Here is a 21,293-nt window from a genome sequence, read left to right on the forward strand (position 1 = left end):
TGGTCTATGTATGTTTATTGACTTGTTTGTTTATCTTATTCCTAAAGTTTCACTAGTTTCTAACTTAAATTTTGTGTTGTGTTTGTTTAATATTATAGTGCCTGTGTCTAAGTGATGGGTACCAACTCAGAACTAATTTTTTTCTGTCTGGTCTATTTTTTCTTTATTGTTTGAAACTACTTTTAAACCACTTTTGTGCTTTTGGATTCTCATGCTACCCGTATATATATATATATAGAAGCACAGTATGGTGCACAAGGCATTGCATAAACTATTACTGTTAGCATTAGTAGAGGCACATGATGCAAGAAAGCAAGCTTATGCAGCTTCATTCAAAAGAAAGAAAAAAAAAAAAACTCTCCCATTTCACCACTCAATTCATTCCAAATACCTGTCCAGCCATGCCTTAAATTTATTTAGGCTGGGCTGGACACAGAAACTTCCACAATAAAGGATGGAAGTCTGTTCCACCAACCAACTACCCACTGGCTAAAGGCAAACTTCCGCACATCTATCCTACATCTGTCTTTCTTCAATTTGAATTTATGCAATCTAATGTGGTTATTTTGAGCAAGAGGAACAATCGCATCAGCACTGAGCATGCTCAAACCATTCAAGGCTTTATACACCTCAATCAGATCACCTCACAGGTGCCTAGTCTCCAGACACTGTAATTTGCAAAATTTAAGCCTTTCTTCATAAGAGCAACCCTTTGTTCCATTCACTAATCTTGTTGCCCTTCTTAAAATGAGGCCTCCAGACCTGTATACAGTACTCAAGGTGTGGCCTGACCATTGCCTTATACAAGGGGATAATCACCTCCTTATCCCTGCTAGAAACGTTCCTGTATATCATTCACAAGACACCATGAGCTACTCTTGCAGACCGTCTGCACTGCTCAGAAAACTTCATATCTGCCTGCACAATTACCCCCCAGGTCCTTTTCATTCTCTACCACTGCCAGTGTAGTACCACAGAGTTGATACGTTACTCTGGGGTTACGGCTTCCCATATGTAGTACTTACTATACAGTTGTCAATATTAAACTTCATTTGCCACCTCTCAGCCCATCTGCTCAAATTTTCTAGATCCTGTTGCAGAAGTGTACTGTCATTAGTGTCCTTAACAACCTGGCCAAACTTTGTATCATCTGGAAACTTGGACATTTAGCTTGATGTACCATCATCAATATCATTTATAAATACAGAAAACAACAATGGACCCAACACTGAACCCTGAGGGACTCCACTAATAACATTAGTCCACAATGAGCAGTGACCATTGATTACCACTCTCTGTCTTCTCCCACTCAACCATCCCTTTATCCATAGCAGCAATTTGCCTCCAATGCCACACTGCTCCAATTTATGCAGCATTCTTCCCTGTGAAACAGTATCAAAAGCCTTTCTAAGATCCAAATATATGATATCAAAGTTATTCCCTGCATCCAGTTCCTTTGTGACCACATCATAGTATTCAATCAAATTGGTCAGGCAAGACTTTCCCTTAACAAAAACCATGCTGTGTCTGAGCTATAACTGAATTCTTGTCAAGATGATCCTGCAGTGCTTCTTTAACCAGTGCCTCCATTAATTTTCCTGGAACCGAAGTTAAACTAACAGGTCTATAATTACTTGTGTCAGCCTTTGATCCTCCTTTGTGAATTGGGGTTACATTTGCACATCTCCAGTCTATGGGTACATCCCCTGAGTCCAAAGAAGCTCTCATAATTATGGCTAGGGGTTTGCTTACTTCCTTTGCTGCCTCCTTTAATATAACTGGATAGATCCCATCCACCCCAGGTGCCTTTTTTATGTTTATCCTCAACAATTTCTCCTCCACTTTCCTCTCAGTTATTAGAAAATCATCTAGCTCACTGCCAATATTTACTTCACCTACGACATTCCCTTTCCTGAATAACTCTTCGTGTGAACGTAGATGCAAAATACTCGTTTAGATTGTTAGCCACCTGAGCAGGATCCTCAACTGTTGAACGATCAACATCCAGTGGACCAATCTGATTCATCCCTCTCCTTCTTGAGTTTAAATAGGTAAAGAACTCTTTTCTGTTTTCCTTTGCATCCTTTGCCAAGGATTTCTCATAATCTGCCTTTGCCTGCCTAATCTCCTTTGTGACTTGGTTACAGACCACCTTATATCTATCATAGGCTTCCATTTCACCCATTAATTTGTATGTATCCCATGCATTTTTCTTCTCTGCCATATGTCTCATTAGTTCATCTGACAACCATTCAGGCCTGAACCTTGAACAATATTTCTTGGTTGGTATGTGAAGCCTGGTAGCTTCCAAGATTAGTTCCTTGAATGCTTCCCATTTTGAGTTTGCTGTTGGTAACATCATCAGTTGGTCCCACTGTATAGAATTTAAATACTGTCTCAGTCCATCGTAGTTGCCTTTACGAAAGCAAAAACCCTTCCCTTTACCTCTGATGGTACTTACCTCCTTGAGTAAATCCCAGTTCAGCACACTGTGATCACTGCCACCTAGTGGTTACTTTGTCTGCAGATTCTTAATGCATGAAGAATCACTACTGATAATCAGATCAAGAGTATTACTCACTCTAATTGCCTCCCAAACATGCTGATGTAGAAAACAATCATCCAATAAATCCACAAAAGCATTGCTAGTATGTGAGTGAACAACCAACAAATTCCAGTCAATATCCGGGAAATTAAAATCCCCCATTATAAGACTCACTGATTTACTGGCCTACCCTATTTCCCTGTACAGTTTCTTATTATACTCATCAGGCTTATAACACACTCCCACTCTCAATTTTGATCTCCCAATGCTTATGTCACAACAAACTGACTTGACACTGCAATGTCCAGCGATGCCGACTGGCTTCACTTCCTTGGATTTTATGTGTTTCTTAACTAATAGCTCATCAACTAATACCTCTCCTCCTATCCTGTCTATCCTTCCTGTACACATTGTACTCCCCAAATTCCAGTTCTGCATTCCTTATATCTGTGTGATACCACGTCTCTGATATCCCAACAATATCTGCCTTTGATGTTTTGAGCAATACCTCAAATTCATCAAATTTATTTACCAAACTCCTAGCATTGGTGTATACGCAAGTATACATGCACCTTTTCCTATTCTTAGCTATCCTAACACAACCCATGTGCTTACTTGTACCACAATGACTCTCAGCAATCTCTGAAATACCCTGCATCTTGTTTTCCAGGCTGCTGTTCATTCCAATAGAAGCAGTGCAAGAATCACTTTCACCTCTGCCAGTGGCTATTGTCAATCTAATAGTCCTTGTATCCCCTCCTCCCAAGTTAGCAGTTTTCTGACCCACCTAACACTGCATCAATAACATCAGCAAATATTCTTGCAATTCTCTGTTTGTTTCTTGTTTAAAATCTATTTTGTTATTATTTTTTGTTGAATTTCTAAGGTATGCCCATAGTTTCTTGGAGCTGCCAAAGGCTAAGTTTACTACCAAATCATTCAAAACTTGTTTCAAAGGTTGTTGATATGCTTCAACATGTGGGAGGCCTATCGACTGTGTTTTCATCACTTCTCGTTTTCGTGTTTCTTTACTATTTCTTTGGGCAGTATTTACGGTACTGTGTATGAGCCATTTCAAGTAACCATAGCTGGAAAATCTGTCCATGAGTGATTCGATTTTCTGTTTACAATCATCCTCTATAGATGAATATTTGAAAGAATTGCTGAACTGGGCTATTAAAATTAATATTTTAAAATGAAGGGGTCTGTAGCTGTAATAATGCATGTAATTACCCTTACTTGTAGGTTTGTGATATATTTAAGTGGCATCTGGGTAGTCAAGCATCCGGATTTCTGAGTGGAAACTTGCATATCCTTTTCTCCAAAAAAACCTTTAAGCTGTTCTAAATCTCTAAATTTTCAAATTCCCAAACTATTAGTGAAATACGAGGGAGCAGGAATTTTTCTTCTATCCTCCTTGTCTTCCGTTTGCCTACTTTACCCCCCCCCCCATGCTTTTGAAATACTACAACTGCAAGGGAACATATCTGGGCCATATAAATATGGCCTTTGACAATGTTTGCTTCCCCCTTTGAAGCTGGTTTAAGTGAAAAGCCCTCATCAAGCTTCGGGTATTTATTTCCCTTTATACCTCCAATTATTCGGCATACATAGATTTAGGGTCAAAGCTTGCTTTCATTCCTTTGTCATGTTACAAGGCTCATCTATCTCTAGGCAGGTCTTTCAATACTGTTTCCATCTATTCTAATTATACCTTACCTGGAGGCATTATTCCTGAAAAAATCTCAGGTAAGAGAATTCCTGACTTCAAATTTCTAATTATAATATTGCTAAAAAATAATATTTCTTAATATCTTATTTATTTTATTTGATTTAAAAAATTTAAACACAGATCCTCTAAAAGAGAAAACAATAAGTTAGCATTTGTCCGATTTTACGAATATTAATGGGTCACGAATACACAAGTTGTCTGTCCAACATGTCATAGTTTGTTTGTTATTTTGGTTTTTAGGAGCATTAGCAAATAAGGCCATATTGCTCCGGGAATATGCGGTGGTCATTCCCTGACCTTTCCGCATCCTCCGTATTTGGTGGTGACGGGCTCGAACGCCAGTCTAATCAAGAAGCGTGTGATACGCACTGCTGCTCCTTCCCACCTGGCTACGGAGGCGCCCCATATGTTATAGTATCAAGTTTTGAGACAATAGGATTCCCATAATGTTTTTTTTATATGATGTCAATATCTCTAGGTCTATCTAGAATGTGAAGGAAAAATGCATGTGAATAATCTATTGTTCTATTTAAAACATGTACAAATCCCATTACGTGAGCATTTCAAACTATATGAAGTAACCCTAACAAAGTATTTCCAACAAAAACTGCACATAGCTTTCTTAAAAAAATGCGTATGTTGGCAAATTATTCCAAAATTAGCGCAAATAAAAATACAGCGGGGTATGCTAGAACGAACGTAATTGGTTCTAGAACCTCATTCGTTATAGCATCTATTCATTCTAGCATACATTGAAATATATGTATTTAGGGGTAATCTGTTCCAGGCCCGTAGTCTAAAGCAAAGTTACCATCCAATACAACAATTTAAACAGGTAAAATATGTGTAAAAATAATATAAAATTAATTTATTTAACTTTTATACACTGTACATAAAATTCGAAAAGCATAAACAATATTCGCCCAGTTTAGGGAAAGTTTGTTTATATTTTCACTACAGTGAAAATATAAACAAACTTTCCCTAATAAAAATCGAAAAATCACATAGAGGTGGAAGGAGAGGAGTCATCATTCCTACTCATCTTGGGTGAATGTCCTTTGTGAGGTTCATTAGTTGGAGGGAGTTTGTCCACCTTTTTGAAGAATGAATCCAGGCTTGACTGCTTTATCCTGGATTTTTGGATCCTCCGAAAGTGAGCCATCAAGGTGTCATTAAAATGATTAAGGCCCATTTCCACAGCGGCAATATCCAGGTGATAATCTTTTATAAGTTTGGATAGTTTATTCCAGCAAGAAAACACCTCTTTAAGGTCCTCAGCTGGAATGCTATGAATTTTTTCCTTGTTCTCATCCTTCTCATCCCCGAAAGCTTTCCTCTTTTTCAGTGCCTCTTCACTGTGAAGTTCTGCTAGCTACTCAAATGATAGCTCTTTCCTGTGGTCCTCCACCAATTCCTCCACATCCTCCTAATTGATCTCCCATGGAACTGGCTAGACACACACAATTTCCTGCAAAACAAGCTCTTCCTCCAACTGTTGAATGCCTTCGAAGTCCCTTGAAGGCACAGCGCCAGGCCACAATGGCCACCAAGCTGAATTCAAGCACCTAACAGAAAGTTCCTTCCAAGCAACCACAATTAGGAAAACAGCATCCGCTATATTGAAGTGACCCTTCCAAAAGTCCTTCAGAGTCACATCACTGGAAGAAGTGGCTTCAAAACATTTCATGAACAGTGCCTTAGTGTAGAGTTTTTTAATATTTGTGATCACCTGCTGGTCCATAGGCTGGAGAGAGGTGTTGTATTAGGTGGGAAGAAGTGAACCTTGATAAAACTGAGCTCATCTGGTAATTCTTCCATCAAATTAGGAAGGTGGACTGGAGCACTGTCCATGACCAAAAGAACCTTCAATGGAAGATCCTTCTCCCTAAGGTAGTCATGGACAGTGGGGCCAAACACCTCAGTCACCCAAGCCTTGTGATTTGAACGCCACAAAACTCCAAGGTAGTTTTTCCTGATGTTTTTAAAAGCTCTGGGGTTCTTCGAATCGTACACAGGCAGTGGTGTGACCTTGCAGTCACCTGAAGCATTGGCACAAAAGAGCAATGTAAGCCGGTCTTTCACTGGCTTATGGCCAGGCAAGGTGGTCTCCTCCTTCATGATATATGTTCTGTGTGGCATTCTCTTCCAGAAAAGGCCAGTTTCGTCGTAGTTAAACACCTGCTGCAAAAGAAAGCCTCCATCCTTAATTATTTTCTTAAATTTCTCACGATGTTGCTCAGCAGCATCCCTATCTGCACTGGCAGCCTCACCATACCTCACAACACTGTGTAATTCAGTCCTTTTCCTAATTCCAGTAAACCACCCCTAAAAAACTCCTTCACAGAAACAGTACTTTTACTAGGAGCCTTAGCACCAAGTTCTTCAAACAATTGTTTGGCCTTTTCACAAATAATTACCACACTGACATTATCATCAGTTATTTGTTTTTCATTAATCCACATTAACAGAAGAGTTTCCATCTTTTCTGTGATATTACAACCTGAACTGCTTAACCTAGAGATTCCCTTCGCGACCTGTGCATTTTTTATTTTTTCCTTGTTTTTTTTTAAATTGCACTGATCGTTGATTTTGCCATACCATATTCAGCATATAGATCTCCTATACATTTTCCACTCTTTCGCTTGGAAATTATTGTTTTCTTAATCTCTAAGTTAATTAGCTTTCTCACTCTATTTTGCTATATCATGGCTAAAATTATATATCAAAATAATTTTTAAAACGTATTTTCACTGCTAAGGGCAAATAAGCAGATAACTGAACCTTACAAACGATAACAAAGATGATAACTGACGATCTAATCAAAGATTAGAGCACAAGATTAGAGCAAAGATTACATCAGCGATATGCATCTGCATTCATTGTAGTATCTGTATTCATTGTAACATTTGTTCATTGTAGCATCATTCGTTGTAGCATACCTGACTGTACAAGCAAACTATCGAAATTTTAGAAGAGAGTTCAAAAGAGCTACCATAGTACAATGTGCAATAAAACAAAGGACCCACGCAAATAATGCAGAAAAAAAAATCTTCTGCACTATACTCACAGAGTCAAAAACCGACTAAAAATCACAAGTGAATGAGGACTTATGGAATGCCTTCTTCCATCATCTATAGGATAGAATCAAGTTTCATACTAAAATACTCACAGCAAGACAGGGAAACAGGGGACATATTGTGTAAAAAGAATAGGTGGAACAGGACAAGGGTATAACTGCCAGGGGCAAAGGTTGATGACATTGTAGAGCAGATATCAACTTTTAAAGGCACAAAAGGTGATACTGTTGTACACGTTGGCACTAATGATATTAAGAGCAGAAGAACGACACAATAATTTAACAAGTACAAGTCGATGTCGAAAAAAAGCCGCCAGTTACAGATGAATTTGAAAGTGTGTGCAATCCTGCCCAGACATGACAAAAGGGAGTATATAATGAGAGCCTTGTCGATCAATTCGGCCATGGAGAGACTGTGCAGGGCTCAAGGGGTAGAATTTTTTCTCAGCCTGGTCTGTACTTAACAGGAGGGGATACACTATTTAAGGGTATACACTATTTAAGTGAAGCAGGGAGGGGATACACTTAAATAGAAAGGGTGCAAGAATATTTGCTGATGCTATCGAGGTAGTGTTAGGTAGGTTGGAAAACTGCTAGCTTCGGGAGATACAAGGACTAATAGATTAACAGTAGCCATTAGCAGAGGTGAAAGTGATTCTTGCACTGCTTCTATTGAAATGAGCAGCAGCCTGGAAAACAAGATATAGGGTATTTCAGAGACTGTTGGAGTCATTGCGGTACAAGTAAACACATGGGTTATGTTAGGGTAGCTAAGAATAGGAACAGGTGCATGTATACTTGTGTATACACCAATGCTAGTAGTTTGGTAAATAAATTTGATGAATTTGAGGTGTTGTCAAAACATCAAAGGCAGATATCGTTGGGATATCAGAGACGAGGTGTCCCCCAGATATAAGGAATGCAGAACTGCAATTTGGGGAGTACGATGTGTACAGGAATGATAGACAGGATAGGAAAGGAGGAGAAGTTATGCTATTTTAAGAAACACATAAAATCCAAGGAAGTGAAGCCAGTCGACATTGCTGGACAGTGCAGTGTCAAGTCAGTTTGGTGAGACATAAGCATTGGGACATCAAAATTGAGAGTAGGAGTATATTAGGTCTAATGACTCTGATGAGTATAATAAAAAACCGTACAGGGAAACAGAGTGGGCTAGTATATCGGAGAGTCTTATAATGGGAGATTTTAATTTCCCGGATGATGACTGGAATTTGTGGGTTGGTCATTCACACACTAGCAAGGCTTTTATAGAGTTACTGGATTATTGTTTTCTGCATTAGCATGTTCGGGAGGCAACTAGAAGCTCTAATCAACTAGAGGGAGTAATACTCTTGATCTGATTATCTGTAGTGATTCTTCATGCATTAAGAATCTGCTGATAAAGGAAACACTAGGTGGCAGTGATCACTGTTTGCTCAAGTGGGATTTACTCAAAGAGGTAACTACAATCAGGGGTAAAGGGAAGGGTTTTTGCTTTCATAAAGGTGACTACAGAGGCCTGAGACAGTATTTAAATTCTATATGGTGGAACCAACTGATGATGTTACCAACATCAAATTCAAAATGGGAAGCATTCAAAGAATTAATTTTGAAAGCTACTAGGCTTTACATACCAACTAAGAAATATTGTTCAAGGTTTAGGCCCAAATGGATGTCGGATGAACTAATGAGACATCTGACAGAGAAGAAAAATGCATGGGATACATATAAATTAATGGGTGACGTGGAAGCCTATGATATATAGCTGGTCTGTATCCAAGTCACAAAGGAGGTTAAGCAGACAAAGGCAGATTAAGAGAAATATTTGGCAAAGGATGCAAAGAAAAACAGCAAAGAGTTCTTTGCCGATGTAAACTCTAGAAGGAAAGGGATGAATCAGATTGGTCCACTGGATATCGATGGTTCAACTGGTGATCATCCTACTCAGGTGGCTAACAAACTAAATGAGTATTTTGCATTTACATTCACCCATGAGAAGTTATTCAGGGAGGGGAATGCCAGAGATGAATTAAACTCTGGCAGTGAGCTAGATGATTTTGTAATAACTGAAAGGAAAGTGGAGAAGAAATCGTTGAAGATAAACATAAAAAAGGCAACCGGGGTGGATACAATCTATCCAGTTACATTAAAGGAGGCAGCAAAGGAAGAAAGCAAATCCTTAACCATAATTATGAGAGCTTCCTTGGACTCAGGGGAGGTACCCATGGACTGGAGATGTGGAAATGTGACTGCCATTTTCAAAGAAGGATCATAGGGCAACACAAGCCCTATGATCCTCCTGTTAGTTTAACTTCTGTTCCAGGGAAATCAATGAAGGCACTGGTTAAAGAAGCACTGCAGGATCATCTAGACAAGACTTCAGTTATAGCTCGGACACAGCATGGTTTTGTTAAGGGAAAGTCTTGCCTGACCAATTTGATTGGATACTATGATGTAGTCACAAAGCAACTGGATGCAAAGAATAACTTTGATATCATATATTTGGATCTTAGAAAAGCCTTTGGTACTGTTGCACATGGAAGACTGCTGCACAAATTGGAGCAGTGTGGCATTGGAGGCAAATTGCTGCTATGGATAAAGGGATGGTTGAGTGGGAGAAGACAGAGAGTGGTAATCAATGGAAACTGCTCATCGTGGACCAAAGTTATTAGTGGAGTCCTTCAGGGTTTAGTGTTGGGTCCATTGTTGTTTTCTGTATTTATAAATGATATTGATGATGGTATATCAAGCTTAATGTCCAAGTTTGCAGACGATACGAATATTGGCAAGGTTGTTAAGGACACTAATGACAGTACGCTTCTGCAACAGGATCTAGAAAAGTTGAGCAGATGGACCGAGAGGTGGCAAATGAAGTTTAACCTTGACAAATGTAAAGTACTACATACGGGAAGCAGTAACCCCAGAGTGACATATCAATTCACTGGTACTACACTGACAACAAAAAGGACCTGGGGGTGATTGTGCAGGTAGATATGAAGTTTTCTGAGTAGTACAGACGGTCTGCAAGAGTAGCTCATAGTGTCTTGTCAATGAAATACAGGAATTTTTCTAGCAGGGATAAAGAGGTGATTATCCCTTTGTATAAGGCAATAGTCAGGCCACACCTCCGTAACCAGGTGGGCAGGAGCGGCAGTGCGTAGCACACGCTTCTTGATTAGGCTGGGGTTTGAGCCCATGACCACCAAATACGAAGTATGCGTATTTGGCCCTGAAAAAATATGGCCAGTTGCTAATGCTCCTAAAAACCAAATAACAACAAAAACAACAACAGGCCACACCTTGAGTACTGTATACTGGTCTGGAGGCCTCATTTTAAGAAGGATGTAGAGCTGTTGGAATGAGTACAGAAAAGGGCAACAAGATTAGTGAATGGAACAAAGGGTTGCTCTTACAAAGAAAGGCTTAAATTTTGCAAATTACAATGTCTGGAGACTAGGCACCTGCGAGGTGATCTGATTGAGTTGTATAAAGGCTTGGATGGTTTGCGCATGCTCAGTGCTGATGGGATCCTTCCTCTTGCTCAGAATAACCACATTAGAGGGCATAAATTCAAATTGAGGAAAGACAGATGTGCAGAAGTTTGCCTTTAGCCAGCGGGTAGGTGGTTGGTAGAATAGATTTCCATCCTTTGTTGTGGAAGTTGATAGCCTAAAGAAATTTAAGGCTGAGCTGGACAGCTATTTGGAATGAATGGAGGGGTGAAATGGGAGTGTTTTTTTTTTTTTTTTGGCTGATGCTGCATAAGCTTACTTTCTTGCATCATATGCCTCTACTAATGCTAATGCTAAATCAGAGAAATAAATATATGTTGTATTTAATTTTTTATTAAAATCCTAGATGAAGGAAGAAAAATATTACAATAACTTCAAAGAATTTATGTCGTGTTTGCTTGTAGAATGAAAGAAAGGCAATACCCTTGTATAGTATTCATTAAGTAATAGTCAATTGAATTATGAAAAAAATTTAATTAGTAATCTACTTTTCACTTCTATTAATAACAGCACAATGGAAAATTTTAAGTAATTTAGATAAAAATTAAATGAACTTAACATTTAACATAATTCAAACAGTACCTAGTAATTTTCAATTTATTCTATTGTGTAACTTGTAATTTATTCTATTGTGCTAACTGTAGGGAATTTCTAATGCAGGACTGAATGACAGAAAGTAAATATAACTCTGTGCTAGAAAAATAATTTAACAAGTAATTTAGTTAAAGATTAATTATTAACAATGGTGCACATGTTTTTAAGGGTATTTAACTCTCTTCAACAGCTTTAAATGAAAAACCTAATCATAATAATATTCTTGCCATCACTAACTAAGCAAAATGTTTAAATAAAAATTTAATGAAATAAGCACTAGAAACAAGAGTAAAAATATACAAAGTGGATAAAATCAGTTAAGAAATGATAAAAATAAACATAAAACAAATAACAATATATACAAATAGGAGGATTTCAAAGCGCTTTGCTTTTTCAACTCAAGTACACAGCATCATGTCAGTTTAAAAAGTGTAATTTGTCACACAACAGATGGCATAAATTGTCATATGACACTTTATGCTAGCTGTTGATCATGCCGAAACAATCATATTCAAGGATATAAAGATGTGAGAAAAAGGAAGAAGGAAAAAAGGGAAGGTTCATTTGCAATCCAATGGCAAAAAATTAGGTATATTAAGAGAAACACAAAGCAGAAACACAACAGGATGTACAGACTGCTTTACTGCAATACTGGTAACCAATGCAAAAAGTATGGGTGCTTCAGGCCATAAGCACTAGAAAAAAATCATATGAGCAGTTGATAATCTCAGTAGCATCATGGTTAAGCCTGTCATGCTGCTCATGCTAAAAATGTTTAGCAACAGCAAAATGGGTGAAACTGGTAATCTTAATATGCTCCCCCCATGCTTCACACTATGCTCTCTTCTATTTAAAACTTCAAAATCATGGCATTTTACACAGTAAATAAGATTGCTCTGCAAAAAAAATTTTTTTTTTTTGTAATCTTCTTTTATTAGTTTATTAATTTAAATATAATAATCTAAATTATTTTTTTTAGTAATCAGAATTAAACACCACACTTTTTACTAATTTTTATTAGTAAAATTGTGTTTTTAAATAATAATAATCAATTGCAGTGTCCCACTAGGGAATCATACACAGCTAATGAAATAATTATGCAGAACTCTGGCAAGCCATGCAAAAATTCCTGGATAGAGGGAAAAAAGTGGTGGATAAAAGTTGGGAGAAGATAAAGCGGTTATCAATGGACACTGTTCATCATAGACTAATGTTATTAATGTTATTACTGAAGTTCTCCAGGTTTCAGTAGTGGGCCCATTATTTTCTATATTTATTAATGACATTGATGAAGATCAGGCTTATGTCTAAGACTGTAGATGATACAAAAAGGATGGCAGGGTGGTTAATGAGTAATCTGAGTGAGATGGTTAATGATCAGGGTGATTAATGACTATGTTGCTGCAACAAGCTCTAGAAAAATTAGGCAGGTGAGCTGAGGAATGTACTGAAGTTTAATATTTACCATTGCAAAGTACTGCATATGGGTAGCAGTAATCATATGTTAACGTACCAATGCTGTGGTATCACACTCAGGGTAGTCAAGAATGAAAAAGATCTAGGGTAATTATGCAGGCAGATATGAAGTTCTCTGAGCAGTACAGACAGGCAACCAGGAGAGCTCATAGGGTTTTGTCAATGACATACAGAAATTCTGTTAGCAGCAATAAGGAGGTGATTATGCCATTGTATAAGGACACAATCTGAGTATTAAATGCAGGTTTGGAGGCCTCATTTTGGGAAGGGTGTAGAGCTGCTGGAATGTGTACAGAGAAGGGCAATGAGATTGGTTAGGAGAACAAAGAGGTGCTCTGATTGAGGTGTTTAAGGCTTTAAATGGACTAGGCAAGCTCAATGCTGATACGATTATTCTTCTTGTTCAGACCACACATAAGGCATAAATTCAAACTGTGAAAAGATGGTTGCAGAACAGATGCATGAAAGTTTGCATTTAGCGAGAGAGTGATTGATTGCTGGAACAAACTTCAAATTTGTTGTTGTTGTGGAAGTGGACAGCCTGAATAAATTGAAGAAAGAAGTACACCAACTATTAGAGGGGATGGATAGGTGAAAGAAAAAATGAGTTTTTTTTTTTTTTTTTTTCTGATGCTGTATAAGCATGCTTTCTTGCATCATTTGCCAATAATACTAATAAAAGAAATAGAGATACACTTTAAAAATATATCTTTATATTGAACATTGATTTTGAGTCCTTTGTTATTAAACTAGTTCATATGGTAGAAAAGATTGCTAAATACAGTTTATGAATTTCTGGAGGGGAAGGGAGGGAGGGATCTGTTTTAATGGATTTGCTAAATAATAATGTATGTTTTTATTTAAAAATCTGAACTTAACTATAAAATTATCACTCTACAGAGTATTAACAGAATTAAATAAGTCCCCCACTTATATAAAGGAAGTGTAAAAACAGTGATAATTCTGTAAACTGGCTGCAGACAAGCACTCTATGGGTTTGATAAGAGTAATAGTAAATAAGGAAATGGGGGAAGGAGAAATGGAAGGATCAGTCACACTCCAATGGCAATAAATGAGGTATTTTCAACCATTTTACAACCTGAAAATTTGCTGGATAAACAAAAATTCCACATACAAGCAAACACCAATGAGCAGCAAAAGAAAATATTTTCAGTGTCATTCACATGCCTACTTTACTTTGAAAAGTTCATTTTGTGTTGAGAGTAGATCTTTGTCCATTATTTCTGAGACATAAATCAATCAGAACAGAAAATGAGCCCATAATTCAACAGTGAAAATTAACCTTGTTCACTTTCAAACACTGTGCAGTTATTATTATAGTAATTTAATGTTTCCTGTTGAAAAGCAGCTCTACATATGAGTAGTGGTCAAAAAGTTCTGAGAACAGATTACACAAGACAAAATACAAAATAAAAAAAAAAAATTTCAGGTTCAATATCAAACCAGACTTCTATGGCTGTTTTAGTTCTTCATCATCTTTAAAATAAGTTCCATGAACATGAGACTTGCAGCTTCTGAACAAATAATAGTCACTTTGGGCCAGATCTGGACTGGTACAGGAAGTAGTTTAATTGTTCAAATCCATGCTCATGATTCTCCTCCCCCCCATGACAATGCATAAACTTTTCCATGACAATGCATTGTTGTGGAAAAGCAAAACCCGATGACATAACCGTTCCTGGGTTTAATTTTAGTGGTTCTAGGTGCAAGGTAATCAATTAACAATCCTTTTCTGTCTCACAAAATTGAGGCCAACACTTTCCAGGAATGGAGATCCCTTGTGCTTCCACTGCATGGTTTATAAATTTGGATTCAGAATTGTAAAAATGTAGCCAAGTTATATCACCAGTCACCAAATAGCACAAAAATGCATCTGGATTAGCAAGAATTCATTTTACTTCTCTTAAGATGACTCCATCTTCTAATGTTTGTCATGAATGGAAAGATTTCTGGGAACCCATTTTGCACAAACTTTGGACATTCCCAAATGCTCATGTATTATTGTTAAAATGCTTCCATGGAAAATGCTAAGAACTTTTTCAGGCTGAAACACTTTAATTCTTCTGTTTCCTATTTTTTTATTTTTTCCCAACGATGGCAAATTTTTCAAAATTGACCTCGATGGCTGACAGTGGATCATCTTCATCTGACTCCTGTCCTCTTTTGAATTCTGCTGAGCATTTTAATAGAATAGAATCTTTAATTGCAGCATGATATACAAACAATTAGTCCTGTCACGGCATGGTGGTGCCAGGGGTTTACAATACATAGGTTTCTATAGAATAACAATAAACTAAAATAATAACAATTTGCATGGAAAAGTGCTTTCTCCTTTACTAATTACTGCCATGATATTCCATACAATGACTTTCATTTATTCTTTATTCGGCCAGCAGACTTGTAAATCCTTAGTATAAGGTGACACTCAAACATAGCCAGCACAGCAGACAGTAGCAATTCTCAGTTCAGTTTTATTGTGCTGGCATTGTAACACATGAAACTGATAAGTTAATTTTCTTTTTTAAATATGATAAGGCATTTATTTTGTCTCTACAGCATATTATATTTGTATATATATGCGTTTTCAAAAGCTGATATGCACGTTGTGTTCTGAAAAAGCTGACTTGATTAGATGGAGACACACACTACTTATCTCCCTAAGACCAGCTACTGACAGTCACATGAAGATGCATTCTAAGAATTCCTTCAGTCACTATGGGATTCAAGCCAAAACTTCTTCAATGTGATAAATAGTATATCCACTATACTGACATTAACATTAGCAGAGGCATATGATGCGAGAAAGCAAGCTTATATAGCATCAGCCAAAAAAAAAAAAAAAAAAAAACCCCCTTCCCATTACACCCAACCACTCACTTCAAAAGACATGGAAGACCTTTGCAATACATTTTAAAACAAGGACTAAACATTGCTACTTTTAGATTGCTAGCACTCCTTTAGCCCCTCAGGAAGGCACTTGGAAAACAAGACACACAGAGAAAACCACTACCATTCTGTGGCTTCCTGAAAATACAGAATGTGGAGTCATTTTCTCCTTTTTTAAAAATAAATCTCATAATAGCTGCTATTCCTGAATTCACTTTTCTGATACCAAACTGATTTTACTGTGTCACTTAAAGGTTCAGAAAGTCATTACTTTGCTTGATGCTACACTGCATGAAAGAAAATTTTCAAAAATTACCATTTGAAACAATAAATGCCAGAAAATAGTTTCCCCCAAATAATTTATTCAAATTAAATAGAATATGGAGCACAAACAACAAATAGTAATAAGCAACCAAATTTTAAAAAAAAGTGTTTTCATGACACTGTAACTTGCACTGACCATCGCTGCATAGATATAACCACAGACCATCACTGTATGTAAATCTCATTTACAGATAAGAAGCTCATCTGTAAATGTGAAATTATATTACTTATATGTAACTGTAATCCAACAAAAATTGTTTAAACATTTAAACTATTCTGCTTTTTGAAAATTAATAAGAATTATTTTACCACAACTTAAACTTAGGGCGCATTATAGCCTTAGTTGCTAATGCACCAATAAAAATCTAAACCAAACCAAAACTTAAACTTAGCTGAAGTGATAGCTGAAGTTTTCATTTGATAACTTACCTGGGACAAGGCGTCTACTCCTGACAAAGCATCTGCTTTCCGAGAAAATTGGGCTAACTTTTGTTCAGCTAATTCTAACCTTTCTTGTAATGCACGACACTTTTCTTCACTCTGTTATAACATAATGCATACTCTTGGTTATTTGGATTTCAATTTGAAAAACATTGAAGGATACATATCATGTGAATTATGTGCACAAATAATAAAATAATAGAAAGTTATAAAATATCCATTAATATTTGAAAATTTATGCTGTTACACATTAAAAATTACATAATTCGCTCAAATCAGAATTTGAAAAGGACCATTAGTAATTATGAAGTGTTTGCAGATGTATAGGCTAACAAACTATAATTATTATAAAATACAAATTACATTATTACCACAAGCAAATTAAAAATATATATATTAGTACATTTTATCAGTACCAAAAGCAAGTGTTACAATAATATTGTGCTACTGTGAATATCCACATGTATCAAGATGAGAATGATGTAAAAGTATAGAATTTTCTGAGTTATGTTCAGCAGATTAAGAAGAAGATGAAAAGAATAATACAAGTTCCAGTAGCTTTAGATGAACTATGTTGACCCAAAGAAGTTACTAATATCAAACAACATCACCAAGAAAGTGAACCTTCTATTGATTCATTAGACTTGTGGAGAAAACACAGTAATTTCTTTCTATTTAGGGCAATAGGGTGATAACTTTCTAGGTCAGTGCTGTCTTTTCCTATCTTTGAGAAGGCTATTACAAAAATAGCATCAGCTGATAAGATAATAATCCTCCAAAAAATTGTTGGAAAGTGGTTTGAGCCCATTATCCATTATACAATTGCAATGGCATAGTTAGGGAATCTTCATTTAGATGAACAATGAATTGAATAATGAATTTTACAAGTCTGCAACACAATTCTTTTACCATGTAAGCATATTGTGCAATCCAGCCATGGCATGAGAGTAATTATATGAAAGTTTACAAGCAGCATTCAAGTTCAATTTTTACTTTTCTAGACAGGTTTTTTGCAATTAAAAGAACAGCTTCTGAAAGAATAGTTTTTGAATCACTTTCAGCAGTGACTGCTGAAAGTGATTCAAATATGTGTGTAATACAACGGCAACGTCAACAGGTTGAAATATTTCTTCTGTAAGGTGTATTATCAGAGTGGTTATGGGAAGGCATCTATCATTAATTCTTTTGATTTTATTCCAATTTGAGGTAATATTAGTGGGTCTTTTTGTAGTAGTAGCCTAGCCAGTCCATGTTTCTATTTTCATTTGCCATATGATCACCTTTAGCCATTCCATTCACAAAATGTATGAGGCTAGTAGTGGATGGATATTTATGAACCAGATTCCAGTATTTATTCCTTTCTTTCATTACTTTCAAGCACACTTTCAGGTTGAGCTGGATTTTAGCAGATGACTCAGATATGCAGGATTCTGCTTCTCCCACAGATAATGAGAGAAGGCTACTGGTTTTGTTGAATTTCCAGAATTCAGATTATCAAGAGGTGGTCATCACTACCATGAATATGTCAGTAACTATCCATTCTCTGAAAAGAAACAATACTGGAATGCATACTGAGATTGTTGAAAGGGATCAAAATGCGAGATGCATATATATATGAATGAACACCAGCATTCAGCGAAACCAAGTTAGATTTGTCAAGAAATTTTTTCTAATAACTGCCCTCTTCTGTAAAAATAGAGAACCACATTGTGGGCAGTTCCCATTCCAATCACTCATGGCACAAAATGAAACAGATAACTGGCTGACTAAATCATCATGATCAGTAGACGTGTAATCATGATTGGACAAGGGATGCACAGACACTGTTCGAAACCACAGAGTAACATAGGCAGAAATCATCTCCAAAAACATAGAACTAGAGAATGTTGCAAAGTTCGCTAGCAATGCCATTCCTCTTTGTGGTATACTAGAGGATAGAGGAGTTTCTATCTTTTCTATAGATGAAATACATAACTGGGCGGTCAAGTGTGAGAGTGCAGTAATGCATATGCATTTGAGTGGACCATTGTTTGAGCCCACTTAACTGCTATATATTATTACTAATTGTATTTGCTATCAAAGAAATTAACTGCAAACTCCTCAAACTCATCATACCAGTATAAACAAGAACATGTACTATTTCACTAATGGAGATATTGGATTGGTTAGATCTGCTTCCTGAAAACAAAGAGCAACCAGCTTATATTCAATTAATAAGTCAATGTTTATCCAGATTAGCACAAAATATATGAAATATTCACTGAATTTGTCTGCTGCAAAAGGAGATCTGTTTGTGCCTGTCAAATACCCCTCTCCTCCAAGGGAAAAATGGCATGTCAGAGATAATATCATCTCTGGGATGAATTTCGAGGACAACATTAACACCAATTATCTGCCTTTTTCCTACTTCAGAGTTGCTGTTTCAATCCACTGGTTGTGGTGTAGGATTTTTATAAAGAGGTATTGTTACCAGTGTATGGGCAACATGTGTGACAGCAGTCAGTCAGTCAGAGTTGCAATAGAAAGTAGCTTTTAAACTACTGATGTATATGTTGATGATTTAGCAGGTCACATAAACAACTATTTCTTTGCTTCTTGATATGAGATTTTATGCTCAAATTTATATATCCCACATCCCTCTCTCTCACATTTGCAATGGATTACCTTAGCAGTTTGGACAACTTTGAATTTTTGACATGTAAAATTTGCATGAGTGGATTCTCTTGATCCACAGGAAGCATCTGCCAGCCACTTATGAGTTAGCAAATTTTTGGCATTAAAAATATCGAACTGGTTTAAAAAGTTCAAACTTGGCATCTTACGTAGTAGCTTTTATAGTTCATAGCAGATTTGATGTTTTGATATTTACTTGATATCAAATTTGATAGCAAATTTGCAGATTTGATAAATATTGAAAATCACTTGCAATATTTATCGTCACTGTGATTTTCCTTTTTTCTTTTTTTTTTTTTTTTTTTTTTTTTCTTTTTTATCTCCTCCAGCTTAAAATCTCTTTACCATATTTTCTCAAATTTATTCGTTGCCTCTAATGTTCTCACAATTCTATAGATTTTGATACAAGTTTTGAGGAAGAATCTCAGCCATAGGTAGCTCCAAAATATGTTTATGGAGAAAGAATAAATTTAAATGGTGTAGTCAGTCTAAAAGTCACAATTTAATTATGTATATTCATGGCGTAAAGGGCGATGGCAAAAAAAAGGCAAAAATTTAATAGCAAACTTGGAAGAAGTCTGAATGAGTTACACTCCAATGCTGCCTTACAAGAACAAAACTTCCACAATTAATACTCAGTATCACATTCCATGTAAAAATGAAAGACACCCACCCCTCTCTTTCAGACCTGCCTCTGGAATTAGCAGCACCAATTTTACAATCTGTCATAGAATAGAAGAACCTTTGAAACAACACTGTAGTCAAAGGAGCACCTTTAACATTGCAAATTGAGCTATTTTCTATTGATAAAAGCAACAGAGTTGCTATTTACATTCACCTAGAGCTGACAAAAATCATTCTCCTGTATGTAATAATTGCTATAAAGCCATTTTCAAAGGACATAAAATTTTTCTTATTTGCGATAAGTGTCAGTGAATTTTGAATTTTGATGATGAGTGGCATCACACATTTGCCAATTTTTTTATAAAAATTTAAATTTTTTAATTTTAGTTATTTAAAACCTTAGGCACAATAAATACAAAACAAACATAATAATTAAATGCATGTTTCAGATTAATGTCATATTATTCATTTAGGTTTAACTTCAACAATTTCTCTTACACTTTGCCTGAGTTATTACAAAATCATTCAGCTCCCTATTAGTGTTGGATAAACTTCTGGCCTCCACTTCCCTAAAGAATTCCTCATGTGTGAATACAGATGCAAAATACTCATTCAGTTTGTCAGCTACCTGAGCAGGAATAAAGTTAAACCATCGACATCAAGTGAACCAATCTGATTCATCCCATTCCTTCTAGATTTTACATAAGTAAACAAGTCTTTGCTGTTTTTCTTTGCATCCTTTGCCAAAGATTTCTCGCAATCTGTCTTCATGTGACTTGATTACATACAGACTATTTTATATCTACCATAGGATTGTATCGCCTCTTAATTTATATGCATCCAATGCATTTTTCTTCTCTGCCACGAGCCTCATTACTTCATCTGACATCCATTTAGGCTAACCTAACCCTGAACAGTATTTCTTGGTTAGTATTTTAGCTTCCAAGATTAATTCCTTGAATGCTTCCCCCATTTAGAATTTGCTGATGGTAATATCATCAGTTGGTCTCGCCATATAGAATTTAAAAACTGTCTGAGACCACTGTAGTCACCTTTACAAAAGCAAAAACCCTTCCCTTTACCTCTGATGGTAGTTACATCTTTAAGTAAATCCCAAATCAGTACACTGTGATGACTGCCACCTAGTGGTTCCTTTATCTGCAGATTCTTAATGCATGAATAATCATTGCTGATAATCAGATTGAGAGTATTACCCCCACTCATTGAGAGTATTACCCCCCTATTGCCTCAAGAACATGCTGCTGCAGACAACAGTCATACAATATATATCCACTAAAATCTTGCTATTGTGTAAGCAAGACTTTTGAAAATCCAGTCAAGACATTTGAAAGAGAGATAGAAATTCTATTTCTCAGTACAGATGAGTAC

The 21,293-nt window shown here is 36.4% G+C and overlaps 1 protein-coding gene across 1 annotated transcript in view; it reads right to left on the reverse strand.

The window, feature by feature from the left end:
• Positions 1-21,293, reverse strand: part of LOC150077286 (liprin-alpha-1-like) — a 1,048,988-nt gene that overhangs the window by 569,079 nt on the left and 458,616 nt on the right. Inside the window, exon 8 of the mRNA XM_090386159.1 lies at positions 16,596-16,706. Coding sequence (XP_090242285.1) covers positions 16,596-16,706 — 111 coding nt within the window. The remainder of the gene's footprint in view (positions 1-16,595; positions 16,707-21,293) is intronic.

This window comes from Mastigoproctus giganteus, chromosome 12, assembly GCF_048544385.1.
Source record: "Mastigoproctus giganteus isolate SK-2022 chromosome 12, ASM4854438v1, whole genome shotgun sequence".
Classification (NCBI taxonomy): domain Eukaryota; kingdom Metazoa; phylum Arthropoda; class Arachnida; order Uropygi; family Thelyphonidae; genus Mastigoproctus; species Mastigoproctus giganteus.